Source organism: Aythya ferina (assembly GCF_964211825.1).
Source record: "Aythya ferina genome assembly, chromosome: 5".
NCBI lineage: Eukaryota > Metazoa > Chordata > Aves > Anseriformes > Anatidae > Aythya > Aythya ferina.
The window spans coordinates 3,243,398-3,269,575 of record NC_140301.1 but is presented as its reverse complement, the minus strand read 5'-3'; the positions used below and the strand labels follow the sequence as shown (position 1 = coordinate 3,269,575).

The 26,178-nt window shown below is 38.7% G+C and overlaps 1 protein-coding gene across 11 annotated transcripts in view; it reads right to left on the bottom strand.

The window, feature by feature from the left end:
* TRIM66 (tripartite motif containing 66) overlaps positions 1–26,178 on the bottom strand; it is a 46,565-nt gene that overhangs the window by 13,424 nt on the left and 6,963 nt on the right. For 5 of the 11 annotated variants that reach the window (XM_084521629.1, XM_084521627.1, XM_084521624.1 and 2 more), the window contains 9 exons: positions 20,224–20,327; positions 16,277–16,424; positions 14,565–14,697; positions 12,963–13,079; positions 12,230–12,344; positions 11,220–11,366; positions 10,961–11,078; positions 8,541–9,427; positions 7,575–7,736 (listed from right to left, as the gene is read on the bottom strand). In XM_084521629.1, coding sequence (XP_084377755.1) covers positions 7,575–7,736; positions 8,541–9,427; positions 10,961–11,078; positions 11,220–11,366; positions 12,230–12,344; positions 12,963–13,079; positions 14,565–14,697; positions 16,277–16,424; positions 20,224–20,327 — 1,931 coding nt within the window. Of the gene's footprint in view, positions 1–7,574; positions 7,737–8,540; positions 9,428–10,960; positions 11,079–11,219; positions 11,367–12,229; positions 12,345–12,962; positions 13,080–14,564; positions 14,698–16,276; positions 16,425–20,223; positions 20,333–21,588; positions 21,756–21,841; positions 21,963–22,178; positions 22,754–26,178 lie in introns of those variants that run through there. The other 6 variants (XM_084521625.1, XM_084521631.1, XM_084521634.1 and 3 more) reach the window with 6 other exon arrangements.

The following is a 26,178-nucleotide window of genomic DNA, read 5'->3' as shown; positions in this document are numbered from 1 at the left end:
CCATTTTGGATTTTGATAACTTTGTCCATCTTAATCTGGCAGTGGTAAAATCAGTAGTCTAGACCGAGCTGTCCAGTTGTGCCTGTGTAAATCCTACATAACGCCAAAGATATCGGTCTCAAATCCCTCTGCATGCAATACATATCACCCATGTGCTAGGAGAACATTCTGCCCACAGACATTAACTTTTGTCTAAGGATGTAATATAATTGCCTTTTCCTCAGTTTGCAATAGATTCTGCAGCATTTGAGACGAAGACATCAGCTCTTCTGCAGAGTTCAGAGTGCTCTAGTAAGGCTTTATTATTATTATTATTATTATTATTATTATTATTATTATTATTATTATTAGCAGTCCTGGAGGGTCCTTGCCATCTAGAAGGCACCCCAGATATTACCGGGTCTCTGCAGCCAGGGTATTCTCACTTCTCTTTCTGCTCACTTTTGGGGGTTACTATCCCTGAATCTAAGCTTTCTGAGCTACAACAAATTCTTGGAACCAGCTGGAAACTAGGCAAACATGTTCTTCCTACCTTACATTCGAGTTGAAAACTAGAGCATAACAAATGAGGAAATGCATTGATGGAGGCACCGTTTTCTTTACACCTCATCCGACAGAGCATTTCTAAGATTGCTTAGGTTAGGTAAAACCACCACAGTTTCAAGCCAAAGGAATATACGTAAGTCAGAAAGGAATCCAGCCTTTATGATCCCACATCCTAACGATGACCACAAAGACCAGATATGTTCATGTGCTGTCATAATTTGCTTGTGACAGGTTGAATTGATCTTATATCACTTACAGAAAATAAGTAAGAAACAGAATTCCTACTTGAACTGAACAGATAGAAGTAAGGGGAAAAGGGAGGTCTGATTGCAGTCTAAGTCCATTGTGAGCATTAATTAGTTCCCTCTGAGGTAATTAAGTATTTATTTAGTCGGGTTCTCAAAGCCATGAAGCATCCACAAATTCCTCTCTGAGTCACAAGGAGCTACCTAATGGTGTGCTCCAGTGGAAATGGGCATGCTGAGGCACACACATGGTAAGAACATCACACAAAGCTGTGCAGCAAGCTAACTGGAGACCTCGAGGCTACTTGCTTCTAATCAATGCACGTTTTCCTTTGCTTGTATTACAAAAGCGTGCCGTCACCTATTACGTACTGAGGCCTCGTAGACCTCTCCACATGTAACTGCACACACTGTGGGTGAAACATTAGCCCTACTATGCCAACAGTACGATTACTCTTGGCTCCAGAGAGCCAAGCTTACTTACTGGGAGCAGTCACTGGGTCTACTCTTCTTGAAGGAAGAAAGAAATACATAGACGCGTAAGACTTTGTTCTAACAAACATTTTTGAAAGGTGAAAATCACTTGCATTTTATGGCTATAGCTTTTTTAGTCTTCTAGCTAGCATCAGTTTCTTAGGAGATTTTTTTTTTTAGATTATATAAGCCAACATAAAACCTTACTCGTGTTAAAAAGAAAAAAGAATAATGAGGCCATCAAACTGCCATCTGTCTTTCCCTTGGGGCAAAAGTTAATTTTGTGGTTTTTTTAATGATGAAGCAACATTATGATCTTTCAGTACAAAATATTAAAACTCACAGTTAAGAACAGACACATTCCATTCTGATCCATGGAGCTGCTGTCAAGTGTGAAGTGAACAATGCACTGGGAACAAGGCTCATTAATAGCCTATTAATTCACTCCCTAAAATAATCATTTCTTTTGCCATTAGCAAAAATTTCTCTTTTCCCTTGACAGTTCAGCTAGTTTTTGCAGATGGGATGCCTTTAAAGAATTGATCTCTGTTTTATAAAAGCTCTACTGCTTTTACATTGCACCCTTTGAACAACAATAAGCATTAATTATGCTCTTGGGTAGAGGTGGCTTCAGCTGTAGGTTAATTTTGAAACTTTTGACATTTTAATGTACAGTCTGGCACATCCAACTATATCTGACATTAGAAATGGATTTCTCACTGTCTCATAATTAATTTTGGTCTGATGATCCCTATAATATAATGGCAGCAGCATCACCACCCCAAAATGCCTTCTACCACAAATTCCATAGCTATGGTAGTGACAGGTAAGAATAAAGAACATGCAAAGTGCCTTCAGAGAACAAGAAATAAACATATTGTTCAGTTCAAATATTTCTTTGATCACTGTTGCATTTAAAAAGGTCCAGTGTAAACATGCAGCACTAATACAGAAGAATTCTGAGAAGCAAATACTTACCTTGAAACACTGGGATTAGGATTTGTTAGGATTGTTTTGGCAAAGTCTCAAGGCTGTTGACATTAAGTGTCACAGATAAAGAAAGCTAAAACTAGGAACCGCCAATTCTCTTTGCTATAAGAGAAATAACACGCTGCAAATGGTTGCAGAGTAATGAACGGCTGCTATTAAGTGGAGCAATCCCCCTGGCAGCTCATTATGCTAGGAGGTTAAACAAATGTACTACTCCAATCCAGTTGTTTAACTCACCACACACAGCAGCACTGATAACACAGTCTACACATGCTTCCTATTCATATTGCCCAATTTTAGAGTAGAATCCAAAGGATTTTCTTCCCATTTTTTATGAGAAAAAGAATCTAAAGCTTCCTTACATTTTGTCTGAATAAATTGGAGCTAGCTTAAAGTGGAAAGAGGAAGAGATTGTATGGAGCAAGCAGCATCATGTTTTATTTATCCTTTTTTTCCAGGTCAAAGCAAAAGATTTTGTTAAATTAACATGCTGGGAAACGTACCTAATTTCATTAAGCATGAACACATTTGCGCTGTAACTACGGAATCAAAAATGTCAAAAAAAACCCACAAACACTGATACTTTCAGAATTTGCAGGACTCTAAATTCCAGAGTCTATTATCATCCTTTCCTTCACCAAATAATCCCCCTAAAACTACTAATAATGGGGGGCAAGCTCACCCTATCCCCAAGCTCAGTTTCAAAGTCCAAGGGTCAGGTATTATATTATTATTACTTCCAATTACTAAGTAATAACACCATGTTGAAGGAAATCTAGTAAAAATGAAAACCTGTACCTTGCTCCCCAAGGCTCCCCACCACAAATTTTACATTGCTTTTGAAGGAAAAAGAACAACAACAGTAAAAACATCGTAGTTAAACACTTGCCACTAAGATGGAGGAGTTGTCCTTAATAAAGCTTAGGATAAATGTGTTCAGGCAAAATATCCGCGAAGGCCACCTACAACAAATTAAGATTGATTATTCTCTCTGAGAGTCCTGCAGCACTGGTAACATTGGCACAGCAAAGCCCAAGTAGTTCCCACACATCTAGTCCCAGAGGGAGGCAGAGAGAGGTTCCACAGGGAACTGCTACTATATTAGCTATGCCACCTATGCAATCCCACCAGTGGAATAAAACAGAAGTCTCTCAGAATGCTCTCAGTTGCGCTCCTTTTTGAAGGCATGGAATATTTTCTAGGATTTCCCCATTTCAAGTACTTCATGGTGCTCGAGGCAGAGTGCTGGGACTAAGACGCTGGGACTGTGAGTCACAATGAAATTTGCAAAAACCAGCATTAGAGCACTATATATGTTTCACTTGTTCTTGTATCTTGAATACTAATTCTGGTCATCCTGTCTCAAAAGGGATTTATCAAAACAAAATACAGAAAAGAGGGCCAAAGATAAAAAGACCAAAGTACAGAATGGCTTCCACAAAACAAAGACACTGAGAAGACCAATAATCACTTTACAGCTTCAGAAGGAAACGGCTGGGAGGAATCTGAGTAGATACAGCTCTTCAGTAATAATTTACAAATACAGCGTATGGCATATTCAGATTTATTTTAAGCAGAAGGTGAAATGACAGCTCGAGGGAAGAAACTCTCAAAGTTTGCTGAGAAACATAAACCGTAGTTTGACAGATGCTATCATGATTGCAGTTTTCAAAAGGGCAGAACCATGAGTGCCAAAGCCTGTTATGTTTTTAGGATGAGTAAGTATGGTACAGAGTGTACCACAGCCCAGGACCCAGTCCAGCAGAAGGACAAGATAAGTAATCCTCCCTCCCAGAAGTACAAGCCCTGGTTCTAACTAAAGGGGATGCGCTTAAAGTCTAAGGAGGAGAGAGATCCAGCTAGCTCTGCAACGATGGAGTCTGTTGCAGCAGTACTTCAGCCTTAAACTATAATTTTGTTGTAGATATACAGTAATTATGTTTCCTCATATGCTAGGTACAGCCTTTAGACCTCTTGCTCATCACAGCCACAATGACAATTAGATACAGATATGCAAAACAAGGACCATACGCCCTTTATTACTCCTGAAAACATAATTTGGCCAAAAAAAAAAATATCTTTTTATTCTTGCCTGTGCTTTAGAATAGATGATCTCTCCAGTCCTGTGTGCAAATGAATAACTCAACAGCATACTACGTAAAAGCAACAGGTAGGCCATATCCCTGTAGAAGGTTGGTAACCTTCACAAAATTGTGAATCTGAGAGCTCATTCCTTCATACGGCAACATAACAATTCAATGACTTGCAATTCAATATTTCTGCTAGACACTGACTACATATCCCTACTTTATACCACTAGAAAACCAAAATTCTGTCCATTCGATAAAGCTGGATTTAATTTTTGACAGAGGCTGAAACATAAAACCTGAGGATATTTTACAAGTGTATGAAGTGTTTCATCATTGCTTCTCTACTTTTGTTTATCAATAATCAGCTTTAACTGTGAGGGACAGAAAACTACTCATCGGAACAACTCGAACAGGCGTCTCTGAAATCAAAGGCGCTCGGGGCATATGAGTGCCTTGCACTGTGGTGTAACGGCTGCACTAGCACTTGTCTGGGATGATCTGAATAACGCACTTGTGGTTTCCCCATTTGGGTGATGTTGTGATCCCAAGCTATTAATAGCATCTGTTCTGTATCACTTCACACATGAACACGATCCCATATTCAGACAATTCAACTAGTTATCAGTCTGTAATACCAAATGTATGTTGTAAGCACAATTCACAATTAAAACAGAGATGTTTATTTACAAAAGCAATCAAGCCTTTTACCTCTCCAAAATAAAGAAAATCGCTGGACTAATGAAAACTTTTATTTTTTGACAGATCTTGGCAAATACATCACTGATCAATTAATTCTGAGTGTTGCTACATTCTGGTTCACACCACTTTCTCTTTAATGAAAGAATCTCATCAGCCAGGGAATTACCTGCTCCACTAGGAATGCTGCACACAATGAAGGGTGCCAGAGTTCAGCAAAAACTGCAGAACGAAGCCAAGAGGTCCAACAATGATTATTCTCCAAAACACAGAATGCAAATTTCCTCCTGGTAGCAAGAGGTTTCTTTAGCCATTTTCTCTACCATGTTTTCCAAGTGTAGTATTTTTGACTTCACATTCAGATTTCTCCATGTCCTCCAAGAACATGTGAGACAAAATGTTCTTAATACAGGCCATACAAGAATAAATGGATAGACACATATATGGATTTTTTTTTTTTTTTTGTCTGAAGACAAGTGTGGAAACATTTAAATAGGTGAAACAGAGATGATAAAAAATAGACATATTCCCTTATTCTTAAATAAGAACAAATCTCCCATTTAAACTTAGCTTTATTCTAGTTATAAACTATTCTAGTTTATTCTAGCAAAAGCAGTCAGATACCTTTAAATAGCATTCATGGAAAAGTTATTTCAAGTTTTCCTTATTGTGGTTTTCCTTCATTATTTCTAATCAGCCATTTCCAGAGCTGTCAGGATATTGTGACTTCATCCCAACCAGCTCATTAGAAAAGATATATACAAACAAATATGGGTGGTACTGAAGCTGTTGAGTGTCCTCATTTCTTGCAGATATTCCAAGAAACCAGTAAAAACTGTAGAGACATGTGATTTCTGCACAAGAGCATGCACTTCTCAGTACCACTAGGAAAAAAAAAAAAAAAAAATCCATTTTTTTTCCTTTCTCTTGCTGCCTTCTTAGCTTGTACAGCAAACAATAAGCATTTCTTCCTTATTTTTTATTTCTTCCTTTTTAAAAAAAAAAAAAAAAAAACTCATTTCCCCATCAAACTACAATAGACTCTCTCTTGCACATGTGCTTCAATTTTCTTCCCTTTTCTGACTTTTTTCACTTCAGCTGTTGGAAGAAACCTTCCTTTGCAGGTACAGAAGACATGGATTACTTCTTCAACATGCATGTAGAAAGAGCCCTTGAAAGTTAGTTGCTTAGCATTTCCATTTATTTTCAGAAATAACTTTGAAGGTGTGTCTGCATTACAAGAAAAATGTGTGTTCATTTTCAGGGTCTTCCTTACACCTTAAACATCTTATACTTTCAGTCATTTCCTAAGGTAAAGGTAGGCCTTTCGTTGAAAATTTGCATAGCTTTCCTCAGTCCCGTGCTCTGTCTTCAGAGGCTGAGAGAGATCTGCTCCCACATGTGAAAGTTCAGAGCCAAAGACCATCATATCGTAATGTTGTGATCCCACCAGCCTGATCCAGAAATGTCATCACATTTACAGGATTAAGTTAGCAATTGCAGATTTCATTCTGGCTTCCAAATTTGATTTGCATGCTGCTTCCATACCTTCAGTAATCATTACCTTTCTGTCTCTGCAATTCCCAAAAGGATCTCCCGCAATGTTGCATCATAAATATGTTGGATCAACAAGCTACACACAAAAACAGTATAAAATAACTTCTTTCTTTGGGTTAGGAAAGACAAGTTCTTCCACAATATTCCATGCATCAATTCCAAGAAAAAATAGTCATGAAAGACTTCGACATGGTACAGAACATGAGTCACGCACAGAAGTACCAAACAGTTTTGAGCAACCAGAACATGTTCGGGATATTTTCAGCAAGGTAAAAAGGGAGTTTTTGCCTGCCACAAATGCACAGGTGGTACCCAGAGCCAGCAAGGATCTACTGATAAAGATGAGTTCTCCTGTTTTGGCTGATTTTTTCAATAGTTGGGGATTACCAGTGAGTGGAAGGGTCAGTAGTATGTGCTAAAATATTCTAGAGATATAGAAATTTATTATTTTTCTGCTTATGCACAAGCAAAGAGAGTATAAAAAAAATCATATCCCTTTCAAAACCACAATTTCTATAACAATTAGTGTTGCTATTTCCTTGCAAGTATTTTGAAGGATGCTTTTCAGGACTTCATCGGAATCCCTGACTCCTTTTTCAAATTCAAGTGCTACTAGCATCGCACTAGCAATTACTAGCTTATAAAATCATAGAATCATGAAGGTTGGAAAAGACCTCCAAGGTCATCTGGTCCAACCATCACCCAACTACCACTGTCACCCACTAAACCACTTTATAGAACAGTTGCTGATCTGCCACCTCTGTACATACAGTACAGTGCATAGACATGTTACTGGGGGATGCACACTAGATTAGGTTATGGCTGTCTTCTAAGATTTACAAGCTATTTTGTCAACTTTTACTGTATTTTATTTTTTCACCTTAATTGCAAATTCAAATGACACATTATACTCAATATTATGAAAACATGTTTTCTATTCCAAACATTTATTTAAAAAAAATATAGTTCTTTATACCTTTCTCACTGGGTTGTAAGCTGATTGTTGCAATGTTGATTCAGGGGAGTGGCTGCTGACACTGGCTTCTTCATCTAATGACTGTGACAGGGAGGGAATATCACTTCTGTCAAGAGGAACTACAGGCTTCTGGACATCAAGTTCAGGGGAACTCTCACAGACCTACAAATCAAAATTAAGAATTAGTGTTTTCAAAATCTCAGTTTAAAAAAAAAAAAGTGGCAAACTCGCATAAACACAACATACACGATATGAAAAGTCTGGAAGGACTCTAAAGCAAAGATGTTAAAAGTAAATCCAGCTAGAGAGATAAATGAAAAGAGAGATATTTATCTATCTCAAACATTCATGGAAAAAGATCAATAAAGCTACTGAAATGTACAGCTATCCCCAAAACCTGTTGTTTGCTCCTAAATCTAAGCCACTGAGAGTCATTCGGGGTGGGAACTCCACAGGACTTACAGAATGGGAAATTTCAACCACCTTTCCAAGGCAATTCTAACTGTTTTGAATGAGTCTTAAAGCCACTTTATTGTGCCACCTTATCTTCCTTACAGAGTTTGTATGCCCACCACCAAGCAATTGTTCCTTTTGCAAAGGCAGAAACTCTGGATTGGGATTCAGAAGACAGGTTTTATCCCTTCTTTGCTATAAAAGTAAAGCCAGTTATTCAATTTTTCTGTCCTTCAGTTACCTACACACAAAGAGGGAATGATGATGCTTTTATTCTCCCACCTGCTGCTTGCCTTGTCTATTTACAGATTCAAATATTTGGGATCCAGGTTGTTTATGCAGCACTTTACAGGAAGTTTTGGACAGATCATTATGAGACATGAAACTTCTGATTTCTAACGTAGAAAAAAAGACAACAAAGTTCAATCTGCTTGAAATCTCAAAGGTGTTTTTTCCCCATTTCTGAGCTTACATTGACTAAAAGAAATAGGAAAGAACTTTCAGAGAACTTACTGGAGATTCGTCTTGGATTTGCTGCTGAACCGGGGCTGGCTGCCTCACTATGTAATTGATCTGACCAACTATGGTTTGTTGAACATGCTGAGCTGGCTTGGGTTGGTTCAGCTGGAAGCTGGACTGTCCTTGGGCCTGGAGAAGAAGTTCCAGATCCTTTTTCATTTCCTCCAGTTCAAACTGGTGGTGCATTATGTCCAGGCTCTGCTGGATGACTTGTTTGTGGGTGTTCTCATTCTGACCTGACAGTGGTGATGCTGGAGGCAGCTGCTGCTGCTGTGGTGGCTGCTGCAAGTGGTTAGACTTTATCTTCTGAAGATGGCCAAGCTGCACTTGCACAGTTGATGTTTGCAAAGCAGTCTGTGTGCGGAATGACTGTGGATGGCTTGTGTGAACTTGCTGAGCCTCATGTGATACAACAGCATAACCCAGAGGTGCAGTCTGCTGCAGCTGCTGGGGTGGTAAATGCTTTCCCATCTTCCCTGATGTATTCTCTGACTCTGATCGTGACTGTTGCTCCAGCCCAGGCTGCGTTAACTTCAGAGGCGGGGGAACATCCCTTTGCTCTTTGTCACGCTGCTGCATGCTGTACTGCAGAGGAAACTGCTGCTGATGCAGTTCGGGATGTTGAAAATTTTGGTGGCGGTTTATGTTTTGATGAGAAGGCTGAGCTTTGTTTGGATGAGGGACACTGAGGCAGTGTGAGCAACACATGGGCATAGGACACTGAACTGCAGGTGGAAACTGATGTGGCTGGCTATTCACAGGCTCCAGCTGTGATGCTGGGGAATAGTGTCCGTGATACAAGGATGTCTGTAATCCTTGCACATTTCCATAGAGTAGCACATCTGAATGAGAAATGTGTCCACCTTCCATAGTGAAAGCTCCTGGAAAAGAAAACAAAACAAAACAGTCAACTTGCTCACTCCTAAAATCTTCATAAATTTAAGCAATAAAAATTGTAAATGACTGCCATTCGCTTTTCTTCAATTCAAATATAAAAGGGCTCATATCCTATTCAAGCAGTCCTTCAATATACCTCCAACATAAATTTTTCAAGATTTTTCAGTGATTTAAAATAATACTAAACTCCCTCTAATGTCCATGGAACTCATGATTGAAATACCAGCAAATGCTTTGAAAAATTACCCTCAACTTACATTATTTTAACTGATGAATATGGCTTATACTTTCATTTTTTACTAAACTCTGAGCACATTTTCTCATCCACAAGCACAGGTACAAAAGACTGCTTTCAGGGTGAAAGTGAGCAAAATAAAAGAGATTGATGTTATATACAAGAGAATCATAAAAGCTATAAATAGAAATGACCTAGGAACCAATCTTATCCATGCTTTTAGCCAAGAGAAGATTATTCCCTGCAATACTTTTGCTATTGTTTTACCCTAAAAGGGGTAAACTAAAAGGTTTTAAATAACTGAAAATGGGATGAGAACCAACCCTTTATAACATTGATCTACCTACCAAACTAAATTTACTGTAAAAACTCGCAGCAGTTGGAAAATTCATAGTTGCTGGGAAACAAGCTGAAAGTATGTGCATTCGTTACATAAATAATATTGTCAATATTACACAGAAAAAGGCTTAAAGCCGTCTTTGTGCCCATTAATTGCAAGCATCTTAAACACTGTTCAGATCCCAGGGCCACTGAGATACTAAAAGAGTATCTGTTAGCATCGCACTCTGAGGAGCATAAGCATAGCTGAGACCAGCTGTCCCTGGGTAAGGCAGAGGAAACAGCACAAGGCTCACTGCAGGTAATCCATTTCACTCAGGATACTCCTAATGGGACTGCCAGACTCACAGGGCTGTAGTTGCAGAGTTACTGCTTCCTGGGACAAAACTGCATTCAAATACATTAGGCAAAGTCAAGGTTGTTTAGTAGACAGTGATGCTATATTTTCAGTAATTTTAGTTAAGTTTATCCACTTAGCCTTGTACAGGGTTTTAATTAAACTAGTAGTTGTGTTCTTACATTGTGATTTTCTAAGATTATCAAAAAAGATATTTACAGATTACATTTATAGGCAATGTTTATAGGGTAATATTTATATATTATATAAATATATATATATTATATTATATTATATATATTATATAAATATTATATTTATATATTATATAAATATTATTTATTATTTATATAATATTATGATTTATTATATAATATATATTGATATATATAAATTATACATATCATTACATATAATGATGTCTTTTAGTAGGGGAAAAGCATGAAGGTTTTCAGCCACAATAGCATTGCTTTACGGCTGTGACAGAAAGACCAAAACTAGAACTCAAATAAGAAGAGAGCACTTCGGGGAAAGTACTGTATTGTCTATGTATGTCTTGCATACCTTTGGGCACTTGTGTAATAAAGAACACTAGATTTTTCGTACCAAAATTGGACAGCTGTTTAGTCCAGTAGGATGGATCCCAAGTAAATCTGATCTTCAGTGGAGGGCCTACGTCTGTGTTACAATTTGTCTCTAACAAGCGCTGGATCTGAAATACAATCTGGTGACATATCAAAGGATTATGATTTTATTAACAGTTATAAGATTATAAAAAGTATTTTATTTGAGAATCACTAAATTCTTAAAACAGTTATCACATGTACTGCGCTATTTCGCTTTATTGAGAAAGTATTTCTCTTACCAGTTCTTTACTGAAGAGAAATGGGATGCTGTTTTTACTGCACACTGCCCAACTGGTGAAGTTCTGCACATGTTCAACCTGTCTGCTTAAAACCACAACACCTTGCAGTTGCTGCTCCAATTTCTGCTTCCTTTCACTTGTGATTTTCTGTTAATAATGTGGAATAGGTAGGAGACAGTTGTCATCCTTCAGACACACATAATGCATACAATCATTGGAATTATGTTACACATAGGCACTCTTAGTTATAGTCTCTTTAAAGCACCAATCAGAGAGAGAAAGCTAATCCTGTTCAACAGATATATCCAAGTCAAGACAAACAATGACTTCTTCAGGAATAAATTACAGCCTTCTCGCCTTGGTTTAGCAGAATAATGTAACACAGGAAAGGTGTAAACGTTTGATCAAATCTGAACCTGGACCTCTTTCTTGTCTACTACAATACACAAAGAGGAGACCTAAGGAAGAATGTCAGCAGAGGGCAAGCACGCAGTGTTTGCAAGCACACAGAATGGTATTCCAGTCTCCAGCAATTCATGATTTAGGGACCACAAAGACAGAGGCTATACCACCCTCCTCAGGGTATTTTTCTATCACATATTCTTCGACTGGACATGCAAAAACTTAAGAGTCAAAACTGCAGGCTGTTTTTACAGAAAGTAGACCAGAAGATCATTTTCAAAACATATTAAATGTGGTGCTAGAGATCTTTCACAAATGAAACATTAAAATCAAAAGCTGGCTTGTTTTGCAATTACTCAAAATGTGCACATACATTCTCTGCAACTGTATTAGAAAATGTGGATAACACGATAAGCAAACATTTTGCCACTTCATCATTAATCTTTGTCAACCATTGATTTCAAATAAAATCCTGCAATAAAAAGAATATTTGAAAACATAAGCAAAGGGACAATAACATTCACAATCTATATTCTTCCATTGGCACTGGGATTTAATTTTAATTTAGTTTAATTTCCCAGGGTATAAAAGAAACTAGCCTTACTTACTTCAAGTTGTTCAAGAAGGAGGTTCGTTCGTTTATTGATTTCATTTATCAAAACCATCTTGGCCATTTTTATTTGATTTTCTACTTTTTTGTATAAGTGTTTTACTTCAAGCAACCTATGAGGAAGAGATACATATCCCTGGATGAGCCAACTGGTATGTCCTTTATTCAGTGCTTGGTAGTTATTTGTTACCTAATGTTGACAAAGAACTCCAGTGAAAGCACCATTTGTAGCATTTCCTTTAAGTTCTCCCACATTTCAAATGCGATAATGCTGATTTGGGTCACCACACCGTAAGACAGACATAATACTACTAGAGAGTGTCCAAAGGAAGGCTACAAAGATGATGAAGGGTCTAGAGGGGAAGACGTATGAGGAGCAGCTGAGGTCCCTTGGTTTGTTCAGCCCAGAGCAGAGCAGGCTGAGGGGAGGCCTCATGGCGGCCTGCAGCTCCCTCATGAGGGAGTGGAGGGGCAGGTGCTGAGCTCTGCTCTTCGGGACAGCAACAGGACCCGAGGGGACGGCATGGAGCTGGGACAGGAGAGGGTCAGGCTGGGGGTTAGGGAAAGATTCTGCACCCAGAGGGTGGTCGGGCACTGGAATATTCATATTTCCTACCCTCCAAGAAAAAAAATATATAGCATCAGCTTTTTTTCCTCTAGTAAACTCTATTTAGGAAAAATAACACTCTTACTTGTCATTCATTTTCATGAGAAAAATACACAACAATTACCTGTCTTCAATCTGTTTAGCTGAAACCTGAATTCCATTTTTTTTCTCTTCCACTTTAGCTATGACATTTTTCAGGATAGCTCTCTGATTTTGCAAAGCTTCATCAAGATGTCTGAACCTGCAAAAGAAGGGGAAGTTTTCACACCATGTTCTTTTCTGCTGATAAGAAACTACTGAGAAGCTACATCATGACTTGTTTTTTTCTTTTACAGGCTCAAATAAAGCATTGCTTACATTTGCTGCTATTACAAAAGTTAGAGGGGAACTGCTGGAACTAGTGTCACTACAGCCGCAATGCATCACTAAGCAAAACTGCCAGATTTCAGCTGCTGCTCCATTAAGTTCCTTGGCTAGAGTTTGTTTCTCTCCAGCCAGACTCCACTAAGGACTTGGCCAGATGCGCATCTCCGGAGGATCCATTCTGCCTTATCTGTAAATCCTACATCCCATGGTGAGAGGAAAGGAGACACTGGTCTACTGGACTCTTTATTGGACACAGCTCATACATGGCTTAAACATAGATCTTAGCTCTTTTTTTTTTTTTCCTGGTAGAATAGTTCGAGTACAAAGGTATATATATGTACTCAAGAAATAGAAGTCACTGTAAATATCTGGTGGATTACCAGAAAGCCTAGGTTTAAATATTTTAAAAATCTGTGCTTAAAAACATTCTTTGACATCCTGAAAATGAATTATTTACATTACAGAAGGTTTGCAGTCCATGCTGATTAAGGAGTGGACAGTGCACAACTTGTTCAAAGGTGGCTTAGCTAGACCTGAGCTTCCAAACCAGTACACTGAATACTCAAATGGGGTTATCCTTTATTTGTCTGTGCCTACTGCTAACTACCCAACAGCTTTGCCTACAGTACATTTGCAGTAGGAACTGGGCCCTGTAACCCAGACAATTCATTTTTAACAGTCACAGGTACAGCCCTTCTCAAATTTCTCCTGCCTTCTTCCAAAAATAATTCCTGCGGATTGACTTTGGGTTCCTGTGTTTGAAAGCAGAAGCTATATGCCTGAAGCTGAAGAAATTGGTGTGTTCAAGTCAGTCAAGGGATCATGTCAGTCCGGACATGATCCCCTGCTTCTTTCCTACTGCAAATGCTGTGACAGCTATCCCAAACTTTATTGCTCTTCAAAGGGGCAGGCACATCTCACAAAAGGTCTGTCACAGTGTATAGGTAATTCCTTACGTGGCTCACACACATCTGCTAACAAACAGCCAGCTAAGCTACAGTCATCATGTCTTGGATAAAGACCAACAGACGTAATTGGATTATGCTAAGTAGAGTTCAACTGGCAACTAGTTTCTCATGATCGTACTCAAGAGATACACGCATACACCACATCTGGCAGATGATACAGTTGGGAAGGGACACACCACTGAGCCCAGTGTACGATTCTGTAAGGGCAGTAACCCACATGGTACGCTGCTTGGGCATACGACAGCTGAACTGAGTTTGCTGAGGCTTTGAAGCTGGAACTGAGTTTGCAATTTCAGCTGACAAGAAACACAGATGGAACAGTCTTAAATCTATATTCACTACGTTTTTATAGAGGATTATGAAAAAGACATTAAGCAATCAATATCTGGTACCTGTGTTCTTTATGCTCTGTCAGAAGGCAGCTGTGGCATGTAAGGATATCACAGGTCTCACAGAACAACTTGAGTGGCTCTTGAGCATGCATTGGACAAAATAAGGAAAATTCACTTGCCTCGTCTTCAGTTGCTGAGGAACATAGAACAGTGGTATCATTGACAAGAATTGACATTCAGAGTCAGTTGCCATCCTCTCACATAATTTTATTGAAAACCTTGGTGTTATCTCTAAAGACTCAGATCCTGGAACAATCTGATTATATGAAACAGTTTTTTGTTTGTTTGTTTGTTTAATTACCATTAACATTAATTATTAACATTAACATTAATTATTAAACATTAACATTAATTAATATTTAATTAACATTACTAGCAGATAGGCATTTATAAAGGAACAAGAAAAAAAAAGTACATGATTGCATTCTCAAAGTTTCCTTGCTAAGACAATATCCTGTTACTTTTGAACAACACATGAGAAATTAAACAAAGCATTGATCTTTAGAAAACATTTATTTATACAAACTGCAAATGAAAACATTACTTTTTTTTTTTTTTTGCTAATATAAAACAAGAAAAAAGGTTCAATTTCCCTACACCAAAGCCATTTTACTTATCTAAGTGTGAGAAAAAAAAAAAAAAAAAGAAAGAAAAAAGAAAAGGAGGGGAAGGGGTCTTTTTTCCTAGGAACAGATAACTTGACCACAACTATCCAAGTCAGTTTCTTGAGAAGAACTTCACCTGAAGCACAAGGAAACTGCAGTTGCCCTAAATTCTGAAACACCATTTGAGTCATCATTTTCTACAGCCTATATTTTCTTTATCTAGGGTGGATAAAAAAATATCTTTCTTGAATAATAAACAAAGTTTTAAATCTCTCTTACTCTAACCAGTTGGTACCAACTATGGAAGTGTAACCTCATCAGAATAAAATATAAGCTTCTATCCTACAGTCAAAATAATACATTAGAAGCAGTAGGCCCCACCTGTGTTTATTCCTTGTTCTATCCTCCTTCTTCTAAAGTTTTATAAAGTTGCAACACTCTTGTTTTAGACTACAAATTGCTTACTTCAGTTTAGGTTAGCATACTCCTCAGTATTTACATAAAGTAAATAATGAGCAGTAATAGGAGATGATGACCCTTCTCTGTGGATCATTACTATATAGGGATGAAACATTTTCCAGTGGGTTTCATTTGTGCTTGCTAATGGCAATACACTGATCACACTCAGGAAGCACGTTCTTCACTCCATGTTTGTGAAAGGAACATCCTATAGAGGCCACAGCCTTTTGCTGTCTGACTTCCCCTCCATACCCCCCCCTTCCTTGTCCATAAAACATGGGAATTGCTTTATGGCAGTTTCCTGCTGGGCACAGAAATACCAGAAGGGCAAGGACAACTGGTCTTGCAGCCTACCAAACCAAAACCCATCACTCCACAGATGGAAAAGGTACATGGAACAGACTGTCTCTGTGAGAAACAAATATCCAGAATTTCTCAAATAACATGGATTACTGATTGTGGCAAAGGCAAGTTCAGACACCTAATGTGATATAGAATCCCATAATGTCTCATTTACGTGTATATACACTTTAAAGTCACACTCAGTCAGAACATGATGTCTCTAGCACAGAACCTGTGTGCGCTCCATTCTCAACTGAATAACTCATATGAGAACAAGCCTAGACTTTCAAAGCATATCTTCAGTACCTGTGCAGCCCTTCAGGGATACAGACAGGAAGCGGTCTCCAGTTTCATTGCCATGTCTGTGTTCCTCTGTACATGTGCTGCACAACCACTTATTGCAGCTTGTGCAGAGACTGTGAGCAGGTTTCTTCTCTTTACACATGGAGCAGCTCTAAGAACAAAAAGCACAATTACATACATGGATAACAAATTAGACTGTACAAACTAACAAACTGTGATTCAGATCAGTAAGCTTAGTATTTTGCTTTGTTGGATTAGAGCAATTCAAGCGATTTTAGTAGCTCAGTTATTGTTGTAAAAGGTCCCAGAGTAAAATTACAAATTGAAGCTCTTAAAACATACTGTCTTTCTGTGCTCTAGCACAATAGTTATTTGTAGGTATGAAAACCTACAAAATCTATAGGCTATGGTATACACAATACAGGAACACCCACATACTCCTAATAAAAAAAACTTATTTCCTATACTCTAAAGAGATGACCAAAACCAAGCTCAATTTGTATATTGATATCAACTGTAATGAACTGGAAACATAAGACAGACATGGGAACATCAAATAAACTGGAATTTGTAACTATCATCTCTATCGATTCAACAATTTAGGAAATGTCATTTCTTATTGACCATGTTGTCTGGAACCATCGCTAAAAGTGAAATGAATAAAGCGCCATGTAAGTGAAGAGAGTGATTTGACTCCTTCGTTATCCAGAATGACCTCAGGAGTTATTTCAAGGTGACTATAATGATACTTCTCTTAAAAAGGATTTGCATGAGGCATAAAATACCTTGTTGAAATCTCCTAACACCAATGTTTCTAACATACTGTAGCCACAAATAGGTACTAATGGGCAGAGTGAAAATAATTATATAATTTTACCATATTCAAACCATAAAAGCTTTGCCACCAGTTTATCAAACTCAAACATTTCCTACACAGTTACAAAATATTTACTGTAGTTATGCATAGTTCTTGAATATTACTGCTGTTGTTATAGCTACTCAAGCAGCTAATAATAGATGGCAAAGTGACTTCCCTATGGTGTGCTTCCTTTCTATTGTGCATCAGCTTATCTTCAATATGGTTTTGTTACAATTGCATCCCCACTACTCTAATGGGAAACACAAAGAGAAGTATTTGGAAGTATTCAGCATGTAGGCCCTGATGCAAGTCCTGGTAAATTTAAAAGTCAAGTTTCTCTTTGCTGAGTCCCAGATCATGATCTTAGATATCCTGAGGGAAGAACAATTACAGTTCTTTCTTTGATGGTCTTCTTAGTGTTAAATCACAGCTTTAACACTAAATGGAATAGCCATATCCAAGCCCACTTCTGAGACTCATGTTTGGCTCAAAGGTTTTACTTCAGCACAAGAACAAAAAAAACTTTATTCCTGTTCATTTAAGTTTTACCATTCTCTTCAGTGGGCCTGGAATTTCCAAATTGATCTCTTATCAGCTCAGTTAAGAGTTTCTAAGTATTTCCCATCTCTTTCAAAGAGATTTCTCTCTGACAGTAGGACAACAAAAGCAAATTTTTAAATGTGTTAGGTTGTCTAGGCAGGAAAGTATTCATGTAAGCCATGACACAGTTTTAGCCATTTGCTTCTCAACAACGTTTTTCAAAACGTATATGTTTCACTTTAAAACAAAAAGCCTAATATAACTTATATAACCAAAATGCAAAAGTATTCTGGGAAGCAAAGCCTGTTACAAAAGAAGTGGCTAAGTTAAAATGCACTTACAAACCACCTGCATGGGAAACAGGTCACAAGTTCAGAGCTGCTCTGCCTTCTTGGCAATAACCAAAACTGCCTAATCACAGGTTTACGTGCAACTGTTCCGCTGTCAGACAGCCTGACTAGAGCTTATGTTAGCGTTATTTTTAAGTTGCAGAGCACGGAGTTATCCCAGAGTTAGGTTATTTGTGATGTAAAAAGAGCCTTTTGAGCAAGAGATTTTGAAGTGAATGTTTTTGAAATTTCTGCGGCTTGTATATAGTACTTTCTATTGTTTATGCTTCACTATCTCACACATTGAAAAACATCTTTGTTATGAGTCTTGACAGATTCCCATTTGAAAACAGTAGGTGAATTAATAAAACGATGGCTGTTCGGCTGTGCTTCAATTGGATGAGTTGGTGCTTCTCTGATATAGAATCATAGAATCATAGAATCATAGAATATCCTGAGTTGGAAGGGACCCTTAAGGATCATCAAGTCCAACTCTTGACACCGCACAGGTCTACCCAAAAGTTCAGACCATGTGCCTAAGTTCACAGTCCAATCTCTTCTTAAATTCAGACAGGCTCGGTGCAGTGACCACTTCCCTGGGGAGCCTGTTCCAGTGTGCAACCACCCTCTCTGTGAAGAACCCCCTCCTGACGTCCAGCCTAAATTTCCCCTGCCTCAGCTTAACCCCATTCCCGCGGGTCCTGTCACTAGTGTTAATGGAGAAAAGGTCTCCTGCCTCTCGACACCCCCTTACGAGGAAGTTGTAGACTGTGATGAGGTCTCCCCTCAGCCTCCTCTTCTCCAGGCTGAACAGGCCCAGTGACCTCAGCCGTTCCTCGTACGTCTTCCCCTCCAGGCCTTTCACCATCTTCGTAGCCCTCCTCATATATCCTCATATATCATTCATAGCTTTGTTTTTGAGGGAAGGGTGGTTAAAAGGCAGTAAGCAAGGCTTACTCTTACATGACTGTCAATAAAAAGGAAGCAAGCCCAAAACTATCAGGAGGGTTCTCAAGTCCCTCTAGAGTACTCCTGTGCTCCAGTAAGAATTCTGCTTTACTGAACTCCTCATAGGACTCCTACAAGGTTACACGAAAGAAAAAGTTTCTTTTAAAGAAGGTCTAAAAAAAAATAATATAGTTCTTTTGAAGATATTAGATATCCTCATTTGATTTTGTTTCTACACCAATTGTCATTGAAAGGTAAATGAAGTGAGTCGTGATAATTAAGAAATCCCAACACATATAACGATGGCAGTTCAGAGGACTGGAAAGATACAGCTTCCATCCTACATTATAGCAAAAGTGTTCCCCTCTACCCAGTGGTTCTGAAACTGAATACCTAATGCAGCTATCCAGTTTCTTTCAGAATCAACAAAAGCACACAAGAGACAGACGTCCAGGATCTGGTTCAAAAGGTGAAGTCCAACATCCCTGGCTCTTGGGTACTAGTCCTTTGCTTTGGAGCACACTTTGGCTAACGCGGTCAGCAGATTACAGATTAGTTTTGACAAGTTTCCTACCACATTCTGAAATTTCTCTTACTCATGCAAATAATATAATACCGTACTGCAATAGATGGATCAGAGATCAACACCTTCCTCTGCCTTTCTCCTGGCATCACAAAGAAGCAGCAAGTAAAGTATTGTGAGAATAGACCTGCTTGTCATCTGGGTATTTTACACAAGTAAAACCCATCTGTGTACAGTGTCAATACCTGGCCAAGATAGTAATCTTATGCTTCACAATCATCTTTTGCATCCATTCCCCAATGAGAAACTAAAATGTGATGTGACCTTTTTCTTTTTTTTTTTTTTAAATGATTAAAACAGACGATCAGAAAATGATAATCCCACATAGGATCTAAAGGGTAATCTTGGTGTAACCACTAAGCCAATAGTCTTTGTTTCTGTTTACTTTGTGTAGAGAGCAGAAACAGAATAATGAGAATTCCAAGAGATCCATTATCTTCTAGATAATGTATAAACAATATAGAAACAATAGTTATAATATATAAGCAGTCAAAATCGTTCTTCAAATAAAGTTAGAAGAGTAATATGAAGGCAGTATGTCCATCCCTTGCAGTGATGCAATTAAAGTGCTGCAAAAGCAAAATGTAAGAGAGTCTGTTGTTGTATACAATTTGTTCTGCTCATCCAACAATGTCACTTTGGTGGTGTTTTAACGACTCACAAAGCACCCTACTTAGTGGCTTTCACTTACCTTTGCCATAGCTGAATTATCAGTGTGAAAGTCCTTGAGAAAGAAATTTTCAACTACATCTCTTGCAAAGCAGGTCTGTTTACACACAGGGCAGGAAAGGATACCTGCACTTAAAATAAATAAATAAATTAAACAACGCACAGCAGCCATGTGAACCAGGAAATGATATAAACCACACTTAAGTATTGCTGGCTTTTTTTTTTTTTTTTTTTTTTTTTTTAAAACATCAAACCAACACTTAGTTCCAGGAAATTAGAGGCATTCTTCAAGCCTTAAGTTACTTGTGGCTAGATCTAGTTCAATACAAACGGAAGAAAAACAAAGCAACAAAATCCCTAGAAATATACTATGGTTCAGGTGATTTATCTCAGTATTTATCAAGGATATCCACATGTCCAAATTCCCACGAATTCATCAGGGCTTGAAGCTTTGATAAAAGCTGAGGTGCACCTTAAGCTTTATACTTTTGTTACAGAGTCTTGCTACTTGTGCTTTCTGATACCAGCTGCAGTTCTTCTAGATCAGCTTTGCATTACCAGAGGTATACCAAAGCATAAAATGCACATTGCCTAATACTAGTTTTCCAGCACAGCATGCTTTCCAACTGAAGTCATAGAGAGGAGTAAAAAGATGTTAACAGAAGTAAAAAGTCAATGTAAAAGTTTAAAGTTGCCTAAGTAAAAGTCAGAATTGCAAAACGTCCACTACAACAAGTCCACAAGTGACACAAAGTGATCAGACTGTGTTCCACTGACACCCCTGAAGCAAAGCAAAGCGAGCAGCATAAGCAGCAAAATCTGGCTCCACCTTCATTAGGTACGGTGTGACTGGGCTGAGAACTACCAGCACCATTCCAGAAGTTGTCCATAACTGTATAACTGCATTTCTGTGTCTCTGCTATTGCATTCCTAGACTTCTGGGGCTAGAATTCACTCTGCTAGATGATCTAGTGTTTTTTTTGAAAAGTGATGTCTGTCTCTGACCACATTGCTGTAAACGGGTGTAGATGTGAATCCAAACCCTTAGAGGTGGTGGTGTCAGTCTATTTTTACCTTATCTTATCGAGTGTTTTTTATATCTAAGTCTTTCCATTTTGTTGAGAACAGAATTTTAACGCTACTCTCACCTTGTCAAGCGATCCATTCATGATAACTAATAGAAATATTTTCCATGACTAAATGATGCAAACTCACTTAAAGCAAGTTTTTAAAAAGCAAGATCAATTACAACTTTTTACTGAACTGACACCATTCAATATGCTCTCGCCTTAACTAAAATTATTTTGAAATAAGGAAGGTGACTTGTAGATAAAACAAATCTTGAATCTGTTACTCTTCACATTAGATGGTTATCAGAGACACTCACGTTTTCCAGCTTGGTGTCACCTGCCTTTGCAACACAGGTCCTACAGTCCCTGACCAGAAGCGCAGTTCTAACCCTGCATGCCTACCAGTTTCAGATCTGGGCTACTTTTATTTTTAACAAATTGCAGAGACACATAAAGCCCTTCCTACATTACCACTTCTGACAAAAGCACTATACGGTCAGATGCCTCAATAAGTTCATTTTCTTTCATAAATGCTTTGGGAAAAAAAAAAAAAAAAAAAAAAAAAAAACTTTGCATTGTTGCATCTCCTTCGAAAGAAGACATCTTAGATAGAATTGCTTCCACCAGGCGTGCAGAGAAGCAGGTGGTATCCACAGGTGGCTGTGCTACTCAGCTACAAGCCTCCCCTGGGGAAAAGGGCAACGCAAGCAGCTGCCAGTGCTTTGCTCATCTCCTGGGTGTGTAACTTGAGACCTGTTTAAGGGTGTTCTGGTGACAGAGTTACAAAGAGGCTAAAAAATTCTTTTGATAAAGATGGCCGTGACAGCAAAAAGCTGTAGAAGTGTCTAACTTCCTTCCCTTTGAATCCTTAATATTAGGAATGCAGCTAAGAGGGTATCTTACTTACCTACAATACTTGAAGCTAACCACCTTCATCTGTTACACCCTAGGACAATGAGATGCTTTTATATTAGTCACACTGTAACCTCCCTCTGCTTCCCCGGATTACGGTTCTGTGTCTTTTACACATTCCATTAACAGCTCGGTTCTCTAGAGAAATGTAACCACGGCAGGAGCACTGCAGTACTTAAGACGAGATGTGTTACACAGACAGAGCCCTTCTACTCCTTGCAAATGGTGCGTACTACAAGCATCAGTGAATTGCAGTGCTAATTCCTACAAGGTGAAACCGTTTTCAAGTTTCTATGTGAGCACCTTGCAAAGCAACTCCATTTTAATAGCAGCAGCAGAAATACATGGATATATTTTGATTGATAATCTAGGTAGCAAAAATCCTACTTTACAGGCAGCCTCTCAAGTAAGTCTCATAGGACATGCTCTAATTCTTGGTGCAGTGATAGGAAACCATCTCCTGACTTTACAGGGAATTGCCTCTAGCCCTTTGAGACCTTTAACCAGTGTCTTACTCCCCTAACAGCACTGTCCAAGCAGTGCCAGTCCTTGATCTGGCTAATGTAAAGAGAAAACCTCCATACTGAGACTGCGCAGTACGCCACAAATTGACTGAAGAGGAAATTAGCAACAGGTGAGTCTATCAAGTAAGAAATGCATGGCTGTCACAGTTACTCCTTCACTTTGCCACAGGAGGAACAACTTCCTTGATTCCTCCTCGTAAGGTTAAAAAGGTTAATATTGAAGTTACATATTTTATTACATTCCAAGGCTATCCAGTTAGTGCAGAATGTTAAATCAAATTATACCAGCTGAATGATATTTAATGTAATGCTCACAGCCTTAGGCTAGTTCACTTGAACTTTAAATTGTACTAATCTGTTTCAAACCAGTGAAGTATGAAATACATTGTATAAAGAATACATTAATTTAAGAACAGACAATACTATCTCTTTAATTTTTTTTAAAGAAAACTTCAATACCTTTTACCTTAAGAAAACATATTTTCATGCACAGATTTCAGTTCTGCACAGAATCCTCCTGAAATATACTGAGAAGCCTGGTGGTATTAGGAAGTTTAGAACAGTCACCATTTTGAGGGTACAAGACACAACTGCTGAGTAATATCTGGGGATATCTAAAAGCAACGCTCAGGATGCCAGGTTACCATTTCTCCCCCATGTTTGAGATCATAGCTTTGCTACTGAAATCAGTGCTGTTACAAAAATATCCGTGGAGCAAGTCACACACATAGGTCAGAACATCACGTTAGAATCACTACCACAGACCATCAAATGAAGTACAGCTCTGGTTGTGTAAATGCCAAGAGCGTCTCAAATATCCAAGTAACTTTGAATTACAGGGCTATCGCCTCTGAAACTCCCTTGAAAACACACAAAGCATGTATAGCTCTCAGCTTAAAGGAATAAAATAAAATAAAATAAAAAAATCAGAACAAACATTGTAAGTTAACAGGAAAAATAATGGGGACACCATGGCAGTACTGTATTGGAAACAGTTTCCTACTCGTACAAGCACTAATCAGCAAGCACCTTTTCACCTGTCCTAATACTGAATTGTATATTTTTTAAGACTCCATTACAAGCACAGAAGACATTTGCATCTTGCTAGGAGAGGGATTCCCTGAATGTGGTAGCTTTGGAGATCACACTTGTTCAGCTAATTGGACTTCTCATTTCCTTCCTTTTCCATTTAATCAAAATCTCTGCTCCCTGGAAATGCCCAACCTTTTTCGATACAAATTTCCTGCAAAATCTAATGATAGTTTGGCACAATAAATACACTACAGAATGGTTTGTGAAGCAATTGTCCTGAAATTAAGTAAATGTTACACAGACACTTACAAATAGCCACAAGCAGCAGCTACTTCAACAACACAAAGAGAGCATGCTGCTGTGTTTGTGCTCAAGGTAAAGCACAATTTCCTAGAAACCCCTTACCTGTCCTCTGGATAAAGTGTCACTTAGCTGCCCACAAAGTCACTTCTGTCAGGAAGCAGAGGGTTATTAAGCAGAACCGCACACACAACGCGCTCCCTGGAATCAGGCTTTGCCGTACTGCAGACAAAAGTGGCTGCACCTTCCACAGGGTACGCGGGGCTGCTCCCCCCTCTTCAGCAAGAAATGCCGACAAATCAGCAGGTCAAAGAGGTGTACTGGCCCACTATGAAGTGTATTGTATTTTTCTCTCGCCTTCCTTCTTGCTTTCACCTTTCTGAGGTTCATTAAGGCCTCTCTTAACTTGACTTGGTTGTATTTTTCCTGAAGTGGTGAAGTAAAAATCCCATAGAGAGAATAAATAGCAGCATCCTACTTCCCTTCTTGCCTGGGTCTTCTCTCAGTCATCAGAATAACCTGGAGCAAGCGTGCAGAAGGGAGGAGTAGAGCTTTTCCAGGCTCAGGCAGCAGCAGGTCTTACACCATTCACTCCCCCAACACACTTTGCAGACCATTCCCTAAGTATTTTTCTTGCCTTACTTCCTCACTGCTACCTCTAAACAACTGTGCTAACTTGTTTTAAGAACCTGTACTTTGCAGACAGCTCATTTAAATATATCATTATTACAGCACCGTGGGTGAAGGGGAGAATAGTCAGAAGCCCCAGAGACTTGCTGTTTGTACGTATGAGAATGATGCAATTTCTGGATCTAAATAGTAATCCAACACAGAATTACAGCATTCAAACAACAGAGTTGACATATTAAGAGATCAGGAGCCAAATTCAGCTATGATGCAATCATGATGCCCAGATGAGGTCCATTATTGTTATCAAAATCTCTAGATATACAAAAAAAAACTAAGAGCTGTTGACATAAAATATGTAGAGTTTGTATGTAAACAATATTGGAGGAAGGAGACAGAAATGTTTGCATACATATTTTTTTTTATAAGTTCATTAATTTCTGCTGTTTATCCATTGAAACGATCGTTTAAGACACCAGACTTCATTGCTAAAGGGATGGGCACAAATTTAGAAAGGCCAGCAAGGATCCTAATGTTAGATTTGAGCTCTGTTTCAGTGTGATATGCAGGATAAAACCCTATTGTAGAACGATATGCAGGATAAACCACAGATAAGCTGTTCTCTATGAATTTGAGTTACCAGGTAGTATTGAGCAAGCACTGAAGACCACTTTGTGCTGAACAGACTCCCAGGAAGTTTCATCACATGAGGTATGTGGAGGAGTAGTCTTACACATACATCCTTCCAGGGCTCCACTATTCCTTTCACAGTAGACTACTGCACCTGAACACCACTACAAAAAACACCAGCCCTAGAGAATAACATGCTTAGAGAAGCGTGTATGTTACGTATGCATGTGTTCAGTTTATATACAGACACACATTGGAGCCCTGAACAGCTTCAACAGCAGACTTGTACCTTGCTGAAGTGGTCTGCAGCCCTTCATAAGGCAAGTGTTCATTTCCACTCCTGCACTCCCATCAGCGATAGTGAATAGAGAGCAGGCTGGGGAAAACAGAAATTCAAAGGCAGTGGATCCAGTAGTCAGACACAGACACTCAGTCTGGACATTCCAGCACCATATCCAAAATCAGCTTTTGGGAAAACATTAGGGTTCTGCCACCAAAGCCCACTCAAGCGTATGCCATTCAAGCCCTACCGTATTGCAGGTCACATTTCTCACATACCACAGCAGTTCCTCTTCTGGTAGTGAAAGCTTCAGCGCTGCACTGAACCCAAGGAATAGTAAGTGGACATCACGGCAGCGACCCCTGTACGGAGTGTTCCAGTGTAAAAGCACAAAGATGTAAATTTGCTGAGTGCCCTCAAGTTTTTAATCCACCTGTATTGCAGCAATCTAATTTGTAAGTGAAAGAGCTGTAGATAATTTGCAGCAATCATCCCTGAAAGTGCAAACTAACCTCTGCACCACGTATAGAAACTGAGTACAAAGACCTTTTGAACATCAAAAGCCTCACCTCACAGTTTTCTTTCAAGGTCTTATAGTCTGG